Source organism: Cetorhinus maximus, chromosome 14, assembly GCF_964194155.1.
Source record: "Cetorhinus maximus chromosome 14, sCetMax3.hap1.1, whole genome shotgun sequence".
NCBI lineage: Eukaryota > Metazoa > Chordata > Chondrichthyes > Lamniformes > Cetorhinidae > Cetorhinus > Cetorhinus maximus.
This window is the reverse complement of record NC_135892.1, coordinates 23,539,955-23,550,552: the sequence shown is the minus strand read 5'-3', so window position 1 is coordinate 23,550,552 and position 10,598 is coordinate 23,539,955. Positions and strand designations below refer to the sequence as shown.

Below are 10,598 nucleotides of genomic sequence, written 5' to 3'. Positions count from 1 at the left end.
AAATATTCTTCCAAAGTTTATATGGCTATTCATAGTATTTACATGGACACTTCATTATAATATTCTAAAAGCAGTTCATATTTGGCAAGGACATTTAGCAGCTCTTTGGTTTTAATAGTTCATGTATAATACAAAATTCCCTAACCTTTTTCTTCAGTACAACCCCTCCTTTCATGACAATTTTGGAGTAATAGGTCAAAGTTTTAGATATGGTTCTAATATATCAACCAGAATTAGCCTGATAGCATAAATAGTAAAGCTTTGCCGTCCATAGCGTCATGAGTTCCAGTCCCAAGTTTGTTTGCTTCTTGAATTATACATCAGCCAAATAAGCTATGGTAACTTTTAGCCAGGCTAGTAGATGGAGGACTGCACAGAATTGCCTCTTTTCCATCTTTTACTGAAATATACCATACATAATATGGGTCATACCAGTTGATCACAGGGTGTCATTGACAGTGGTTGTGGAGAAGCCCACAAGCTATCCCACCTCTGAAGTGGTGGAAAATCTGTGCTTGCAGCTGTCTTGAGAGCAGAGAAAAAATATGGACAAATGAAATACTTTTCATATATGTGTATAGGTTGACAGAAAAGAACCCATGACACTATTCGAAGATGAGCAGGAGAGTTCCCATGACACTATTCGAAGATGAGCAGGAGAGTTCTCCCTGGTGTTCTGGCCAATATTTATCCCTCAACCAATATCAGCATATTATCTGGTCACTTTAACATTGCTGTTCACGGGAGCTTGCTATGCGCAAATTGCCTGTCGTGTTTCCTATATTACAACAGTGACTACGCTACAAAAATTCTTAATTGGCTGTAAAGCATTTTGGGATATCTTAACATGCAAGATGCAATATAAATCCAAGTTTGTTCTTCTATGCATATACATAAAATTGTGTCCAGATGGGGAACATTGTCATTTGGTGTTTGAAACTTGTAAATCTAATGTGTGATTCTCACTAATCCATATGAAATGGATCAAGATTCTGTTTTACAAACATGAGCATAAGTATAGTCAATTCAAATTACTATGCTTGGTTGAGTTTTTCAAAAATGTAAGATTAAACAGCAGTACCACGATCAATGTTGCTAACATGAGCAACCCTCTCTTTGAATTCTTGGATTTCTATCTTTGCAGCATCCTTTGTAGGATTACCATCAGATTTCTGCTTGTTCTCCAAACTGCAGGAACTTTGATGTGACCTAGATGATACAGACCAGTGTTAAGAAGCCATCATTTTCTTACACATCTCTAAACGTTAAAAACAAGGATGTAGGAATAGGCTAAGGACATCTAGCAATCCGAATAATTTATGATATATTTGGTTAAAACAATAAGTAGATAACAGTGATTATGTAAGTTGTATTATTTCCACAATTGATCACAATTTACCAGAAAAGTTGCGATTCATTCATATGCTATTGCAATGTCATCACAATGGAAAGGATTTTTGGACTATAACAGTCTGATAGGTTAATGTGATCATTCCTTCTATGGGTGCAACCATGTTTGTATCAGTTTATAGGGTTATTAGCCTGATGGCAGGAGGGTTTTATAGACTTCCATAACCTGTACAATGAGATGGGGGAAGGGGTGCACTCACACTGAAAAGCAAAACACCAGATGCAAGTATCCTGCTGAATGTCAACCCAGAATTTCAAACCAGAGCATTAGTCTCCATTCACTGGGACTGTCTGGAACAGGGTTTGAACCCTTCACCTTCTGACTCCAGGTAGGGAATTTTATCACTGAGCCAGTCTCACTCCATGCCAAATAATAAAAACATGATTATATTTGCAAATTTTGTCATGTGAGTAGACATTGAACACAAATAATTGTTACCATAATATTGTGAATATATTTTCCCTCAGGTTTCAGAGCCTCCGTTTATAATTTTTCTTACTTTTTCCTGAATAACTTCCGGAAGGAGTTCCTGAAGCCTCCTTTTTGTTCTTGTTTTCTGTTTTGTTCACCCAAAGTTGTCTGCTTACTTTCTTCCTTCTTGCAGAGTTTACTTGCCTCTTCTAATTTTACAGCCATGACAAAGTTATCCTACAATTAAAAGTAAAGGCTTTTGTTACTGTACTATGTCATGAAACGTTTCACCCCCTGCAACATCAGGTTAAGCTGTGCCATGCACGCCCATGGAGTGGCAATGTGTGAATTTGTGGCCACAGTTTTCTAAATGCTGCATCCGGTTGAATACTGTGCAGAGATCAGAATCTTTATTTTTATTCATTCATGGGATGTGGGTGTAGCTGGCTAGGCCAGCATTTATTGCCCATCCCTAATTGCCCTTGATAAAGGTGGTGGTGAGCTGCCTCCTTGAACCACTGCAGTCCACTAGTACATGAGGGAGTTACACCGGAAGTGTTCCTTCCAGCTCCACTGCACTCCTGACATTGCTGCCAACCCACGATTCGTCCTCTTTCCATTGTTCTCTTCCCAGCTCTCAGGAGCTACCTTAGGGCCTCGGCCAGTGAGCAAAGGGCTTGTGGTTTTAACTAGGTGAGTTGTCTCTGGAGGAATGATGAGCAGTGCGCTTACATTTTTGGCATAAGGTTCAAAGCTCAATTTCAGACTAGCCTAGAGTTCTAGGTTGGGATGGATGCTCCATGCACTGTTGTTTATGGGTCATGAACAATTTCCATCCATCTCTATTTATGAGGAATATCAAGTATACAAGAGAGCATCACTCTCACTGTGTTAAAGTTTCACTGTGCCACCATTTAGGTCTTCATTAGTGAATTTAAATTTCAGGTTGTCTAGCAAATTTAAGGCTTACAAGTAATCATCTAACCCAGCTTTGTCCAACCTTTTCGCATATGGGAAACCACATTTCAAAATTTTTCTCAATCAAGGGGCCGATGAGCATATTCACACTCACCCACTGTGAGAGTGGATGGAAGTGCATGTTGGTGTGTGGGGGTGAGGGTGAATGAAAACCCTGATACTGAGAGTAAGCCAGATTTTTATGCACATACTCTTCTCCCTCGCTCACACTCTGCCTCCACGTACACTCTCCCCTCAGACTCTCTCCCCCTCACATTCATTCTCTCTCCTCCTTGACATGCTCTCCCTCTCCCCTCTCACTTTCTCTCTCTCTCTCCCCCTCACTCACTATACCCCTTCTCCCCCTCTCTCCCTTTCTCTCCCCTACACACATGCACTCACTCCGTCTCTCTCTCCCTCTCACTCTCTGGCTCTCTCTAATCCCCACACATTCTATAACCCCTGTGTCCCCCCCACACTCACTCACTCTCTCTCTCTCTCTCTCCCCCTCACGCTCTCCCTCTGACTCCCCCTACACTCTCCCCCTCACACTCTCCCTCTCCCTTTTCCCTCATGCCTTCCCTTTGCCTTTGTCTTCTCCTTCACACTCTCCTTCCTCTCTCTCCCCTCACACTGTCCTGCTCCCTCACCCTCTGTCTCCCCCTCACAATCTCTCCTCCCCACGCACTCTCTAGCCCCTCACATTCTCTCTACCCCCTCACACACACACTCTCTCTCTTTCCTTCCCCTCACACACACTCATTCCTCTTCCCCCAACACACACTCCCTCTCCATCTCTTTGCCTCATCACACTTTCTCTCCCTCTCTCCACCCTCACAATCTCTCCCTCTCTCCACCCTCACAATCTCTCTCTCCCTCCCTTTCCCCCTCACACTCTCTCTCCCTCTGTCTCCCCCACCCCACAGTCTCCCTCTATCTCTCCCCCTCACACTCTCCTCCTCCCTAGACTCTCGATCCCCCCCTCAAACTGTCTCCTTCGCTTCCCCTCCCCACACACTACATCTCTGTCTCTTCCCCCCCTCACGCTTCCTCTCTCCCACCTCACACTCACTCTCTCCCTCTCTTTCTCCCTCACACACATCTCTCCCTTTCTCTCCTCCTATACACACACACACAAACACACAGTTTGTCTATCTCCCTCTCACACTCTCTCTCTGGTTCTCTCTCCCCCACCACACACTCTGTATCCCCTGTCCTCCCTACACTCACTCTCTCCCTCTCTTTCCCGCTAACACACCCCCTCTGGCACACCCCCCACACTCTCCCTCTCACACTCTCTCTCTCTTCCCTCACGCTTTCCCTTTCCCTCTCTCCCCCTCACTCTCCTTCCTCTCTCTCCCCTCACACTTTCCTGCTCCCTCACCCTCTGTCTCCCCTTCACACTTTCTCCTCCTCCCACTCAAGCCCCTCACATTCTCTCTACCCCTCACACTCTCTCCCTCTCTTTCCCCCTCACAGTCTCTCCTCCTCCCTAAACTCTAGCCCTCACACTCTGTCTCCTTCTCTTCCTCCCACATACTCCCTCTCCGTCTCTTCCCCACACTTCCTCTTTCCCGCCTCTCGCTCAGACTCTCCCCCTCTCTTCCCACTCACACTCTCCCTCTCTCTTTTTCTCCCCACTCTCACTCACCTGCTCTCTCTCCCACACTCCCCTCACACTCTCCCTCTCCATCTCTCTCCTCCCCCACACTTGCTCTAACCCCTCTCTTCCTCTCTCTTCCCCTCACACTCCCCCTCTTCCTCTGACTCCCTCCCCCCACACTCTCCCTCTCCCCCTCACTCTTTCTTCCCCCCCTACTCTCTCTCTCCCCTCACACTCTGTCTCCTTCTCTCACCCCCCCCGCACACTCCCTCTCAGTCTCTTTCCCCAGTCATGCTTCCTCTCTCCTGCCTCCCACTCACTCTCTCCCTCTCTTTCCCCTCACTCTCTCCCCCTCACACTCTCTCTGCCTCTTTCCCCTCTCTCACACTTTCATTCCTCTCCCCCACACAAATAATCCCTCTTCATAGCTGCAATTGTTCCTTTAACCAAATTATGACCCTGCACCTTTATATATCCCCCCTTATCTCATCTGAAAACCCTGTAAAAGGAATGCCGAGCAGCCGTTCCTGTCCTTCTTTAAGCCATATTTCAGTAATAGCTGTGATATCATTATTCCAAGTACTGGGCTCCTTGCAATTAAGTATATAGCATGAAGTACCTCCAAACCTTTTTGTTGTCTAATTTTCAGCCCTTTCCTTCCTCTGATTTCCACACTTGCTTACTTATTTTCTGCCTTCCATTTCCAGCTTTGCTTTTCTCCCCTCTGGATCTAAGCTCCTGTAACCATCCCACTGCCAAACTAATTTAAACCCTCCCAACAGCACCAGAAAACCTCCCAGTGACAATATTGGTGCTGGCCCTGTTGAGGTGCAACCCATCCAGCTTGTACAGGTCTCACCTTCCCCAGAACTGGTCCCAATGTCCTAGGAATCTAAAGCTCTCCCTCCACTCTGTCTCTAGCCATGCATTAATTTGCACTATCCTCCTATTTCTTTACTCAATTGTTTGTGGCACTGGGATTAATCAGGAAATTGCTATCTGAGATCCTGTTGAATAAGTTATTTCCTAGCTCCCTAAGTTCTGCCTACAGAACCTCATCCCTCTTTCTACATATGTAATTAATAATGTGGACCATGACCTCTGGCTGTTCATTCTCCTCCTCAGAATATTCTGCAGCTGGTCAGTGACGTCCTGAAGACCTAGTATTAAGGAGGCAAAGTCCTGGAATCACATCAGCAGCAGAAACATCTGTCTTTTCCCTAACTATTGAATCCCTATCACTATTGCTTTTATGACCTTCCTCTAACCCAGCAGCTGAAGAAGGCGGCTGATTACCATTAGCTCAGGTAATGGGTTGTAGTAGAAAACACATCGAAGATCTAACATATTTTAAAAATAGAAACTACCAATGTAAACATGTTGCACTGTATTTATACCCTCCTTCCAGTGGTGGTGCTGTAATGCCAGAGTTTTGCATTTCACTGTTTAGTTAACAGAGAATGCCATTGTTTTAAAGGGTTATATTCCTACTGCTCCAGAAGAAGCTATTTTTACTCCTCCAAATATTGGCCACTTGCAATGTTGTCTCTTGCTGCTGTGGCCATCTCCACTGCACTGGCTGCTGTTGCTGCTGCTGCACCCAATTTATCCGCCCCTGGAAGTTGCTCTCCATCGTCATTTTTGACAGTCCGCAGAAATTGCTCAGCTACCTCTTCAGTACTATACACCTTTTTGCTGGTTCAAACATGTGCTGTTTTCCCAAAGCAATTAGAGTTATGTGGGGATAGGCAGGAAAGTGGAGATAAGGCCACAATGAGAACAGCCATGATCTTGTTGAATGGTGGAATGCTTGAGGGACCAAATGGCCTACTCCTATTTCTTATGATCTTATGACCATGCACTCCCTAACAAGTGATGCCAGACCTTTCGCCCTTTTACGTAGCATTTCCAAACCTGAGAACCTTCTCCAATGCTTGTAGACTCTAAATCCAACAAAAGCTAAAAAAAAATTAGAGGAAAGCTGACTTTCAAGGGCTGAGAATAGAAATTGGGAAAATAAAATGGGTGAAAATATTAGCAAACAATGTAGATCAAAAATGGGAAACGTTTAAAAAGGTGTTCAACAGCTTGCCAGAATAATATATTCCGCTAAAAGGAAAGAACAAGCGAACCACTTGAGTATTGCTGAAAAAGGAGACATGCTGATGAAGCTTTTCGTCTTGAACTCATCAGGACAGATTTGCAAGATTATCAAATCTTTTGGTATTCTTGCAAATTTGTCCTGAAGTGTGCAAGATGAAAAGCTTTGACAACATGTCTTTTTTCTCAGCAATAATCAAGTTCTCTGCCACCAAGTAACTATAAACTAAACATAAGTGGGACTCCATGGATGCATAGGGAACATAAGGGAACAACTGAGGGTTAGGAAGGAAGCAGAGGATATATGATAAGAGAGAATACAAAGAGATTAGGAGAGAAGTTTTAAAAAAAACTATTAGGAAGGTAAGGAGGAACAATAAAATAAAATTATCAAGGAACATAAAATAGTAAAATATTTTACAGGCACACCAATAAAAAAAGAAGGCTGTGTTGGGAAGAGGACCAAGGAACAGTCATGATAATACCACAAGTAAATGATAAAGAGGAGAAATGTTAAATAATTATTTCGCTTCGATATTTACCAGGGAGATAGAACAGGTAGATATGACATTGAATGATGAGAAGCACAATGCGATGAGTAATTTTAATTAAAAAGGGGAATGTATTGAATAAACTAAACAACCTCAAAAAGTATAAAACCTCTGGTCCAGATGTATTGTATCCACATATTTTAAAATAATCTAGGAAAGAGATAGCAGAGGGAATACTACTCATATTTAATAATTCATTAGAAAAATGTCTAGTGCTAGAGGACTGGCGGTTAGCTAATATAATTCCTATATTTAAGGAGGAAGGCAGAACATGTCTAGGGAATTATAACCCCTTAAGCTTAACATCAATGGGAGGAAAAATAATGGAATTATTACTAAAGGAGAGAATAGAAGAATATCTAGAAATGAGAAATATAATGAATTGTCAGCATGGATTTCAAAAATGCAAATCTTGCTTGACCAACTTGATTGAAATTTTTGAGGAGGTTTCAGAGAGAGTAGACGGTGTTAATATAATTGATGCGGTTTATCTAGATTTTCAAAGAGTCTTCATTAAGGTGCCCCATAATAGACTAATGAGTAAGATTAGAGAATGTGGAGTCAGGGGTCAAGTGGCAGAATAGATTGCTAGCTGGCTTCAAGACATAAAGCAGAGAGTGGGTGTAAAGGTCAGTGCGTTATTCAGAGTGACAGAAGGTGGGAAGTGGTGTTTCATGAGAATCAGTGTTGGGACCACTGCTGTTCACAATTACATGAATGATTTGGACTTTGGAATCAAAAGCACAATTTCTAAATTTGCAGATGACACCAAATTGTGGGGTGGGGGTGGGTTTGTTAGTAAATACTGCGGAATACAACAAATTACAGAAGGACATTAATAAACTTGCAAAATGGGCAAATAATTAGCAAATGAAGTTCAACACAGATAAATGTTAAGTAGCACATTTTGGTAGGGAGGTCACTAATTAATTGGAAGGTCCAATTCTAGATGGGGTAGAGGAACAAAGGGATCTTGGACTACAAATACGTCAATCACTAAAAGTTGCATGACAGGCAAGGCCATAAAACAACAAACCAAGCATTAGGCTTTATTTCTGCGGGGATAGAATTGAAAAGGGAAGTTATGCTAAACCTGTATCAAACCTTGGTTAGACCACGCTTAAGAGTACAGCATGCAGTTCTGGTCGCTATATTATAAAGAAGGATATAGGGGCACTGGAGAGGGTGCAGAGAAGATTTACAAGGATGATACCAGAAATGCATAGATAGACTTATCAGGAGAGGATTGACAGGATAGTCTCTATCTCTTGAAAAAAGAAGGCTGACCTGTGACCTATTGGGATCTTTAAAATTATGAAAGGTTTTGACAGAGTGGATACAGAGAGAATGTTTCCTCGTAGGGAGGAGCATAGCTAGAGGTTACTAATATAAGATAGTCACCAAGAAATCCAATAGGGAATTTGGAAGAAACTTCCTTACCCATAAAGTGCTAACAAAATGCAACTTGCTACCTCAGGGAGTGGTTGAAGGAAATGGTATAGATATATTTAAGGGGAAGCTAGACATGTATTAGAGGGAGAAGGGAATAGAAGGTTACGATGGTAGATTTAGATGAGAAAAGGAGGGAGGAGGCTCATGTGGAACATAAATACCGGCATGGACTGGTTGGGCCAAATGGCCTGTTTCTGTGATGTATATCATATGTAATGTAATCCTAAGTAATATTATGTGATCTATTTCTGAATCTACCAATCAACCTTTCAAAATTTATCCAATTAGCTGCTAGCAATGCTTCTAAGAAACTAGGTGACTTTATCAGCAGCCTGATCGGGCACATGATCTGTCCACACAAAAGCAAATACTGAAGATTTTGGAAATAAAAAATAGAAACATAAAATGCTGGAAATACTCAGCAGATCTTGCATCATCTGCGGAGAGAGAAACAGTTAATGTTTCAGGTCAATGACCTTTCATCAGAACTGGGAAAAGTTAGTTGTAACAGGTATTAAGCAAATGAAAGGGGGGAGGTGGGAAGAAGAACAAAAGGGAAGTCTGCGATAGAGTGAAAGGAGAGATTAAATGACAAAATAATTGATGGTGCAAGGCCAAAAGGAGTGGTAATGGGACAAAAATCATGTTTTGCATACTCGGTGAATTAGTCAATCCTCCATTTCAGTCACTGCATGCTTTAATAGTCTGCCTTAATTTTTCACTGCACAAATACATGTTTTACTTACTGGTACCTTATAGCTGGGCACAAGAGATCAAGGAGGTGATATGAAGATGAACGGGGGTTTAAGACACAACCACTCTTTACGTCAGATGCTGATGACATTCCAAAATGGTGTCCATCCACACCCACACTGGTGGTTCACTTTTATACTACGCATAAATCAACCCCCATTTTCGGGGGGGATTTTTCGAGGCTTCGAAGGTTGACATATACACTGATATCTCCATTACGTCTAGAGGAGGTGCAAATGGCAGAATTATGGACAGCTGCTGTCCAAAAGTTAAACCAAGGGAAAAAAGAGAAATAGGAGATTAAAAAACAATACCAGCAAAGAAAAAGGAAACAAAATGAGGACAGAGGTTACAATCTAAAATTGTAATTATTCCATAACTCACTTGTACATATTTGTATCTGACTTAGGAAATGTGATTATCTATATTAGATTTTTAGGATAGATAAATTACCTTTTCTGATTCCATCCATTCATCTGAAGTTTGGTTGCTGTAATCTTTGGGCCTAGGTGATGAAGAGGTTGCCCACTGGGAGCTTTTTGTCCTATATAATTTCATCTGAGATGGGTTGCCTACTTTGGTTTTTGGTGCTGGGTTTCCAATGTTGCTTAAAATTAAGGAATCAGGAATTTTCAAGTTTTCAATAAGGCCACTTGTGTAATCTGCGCTGGGATAATTCTCTGATTGTGTTTCATTCAATATATCATGTCCTGTTTTGTAGCAATGGTGCTGGTACATGTTATCAAGATCTTCTTGACTGATAGAATGACAGGGTGTGAGCTGCAAAGAGTAATCTATTGTTTCAGTCTCCCTTGCAGGAATGTAGTTTAATGTTTTCATGAAATGTACATCCAAGCTGGAGTCGGAAGATCTGACCGAACACTGATCTGACAAAGAAGCATTTTGAATGGATTCTCCATATTCAAGATGAATTGGAGTGTCCTGTGCCTGGTCTCCTATCCTTTCTCCCGAGCTTCTGTACTGAAAATCTTGGTAATCTAAAGTAAAGTTCTTTACATCATCCTTTGAGGAACAGATCGGACCTGCATGACTTATGACAGACCTTGCTTTGTTCATGTTGAAATCATCCCTGGTTTTCTTACAGAAAGCTTGGTATTCAGACTCCGATAAGCTTTTCAGAAGTAATTTAGTGTCCAGCCCAATGTCACTGGTGTAAAATGGGCTATAGTCCATATTATCAAGTTCCTGGTATCTCCTGGGTATGTATTCCCATTCATCTGACTTCAAATATTGAATCTGCTCCAACCCTTTCGCCTTGCTCTGTTGTACCAGTGGCATCACACACCTTAAATTTAAAAAAAGCAATCATCAATAATAATCAGCTTTCTACTTCAATTCC

General features: G+C 42.0%; 1 protein-coding gene across 1 annotated transcript in view; it reads right to left on the bottom strand.

Moving 5' to 3' along the window:
- Nucleotides 1-636: 636 nt before the first annotated feature.
- arhgef33 (Rho guanine nucleotide exchange factor (GEF) 33) overlaps nt 637-10,598 on the bottom strand; it is a 157,295-nt gene continuing 147,333 nt past the window's right edge. The window contains exons 13-15 of the mRNA XM_078557556.1: nt 9,692-10,544; nt 1,911-2,059; nt 637-1,209 (exon numbers count right to left, since the gene is read on the bottom strand). Of these exons, the coding sequence (XP_078413682.1) occupies nt 1,068-1,209; nt 1,911-2,059; nt 9,692-10,544 (1,144 nt within the window). The 3' untranslated portion in view covers nt 637-1,067. The remainder of the gene's footprint in view (nt 1,210-1,910; nt 2,060-9,691; nt 10,545-10,598) is intronic.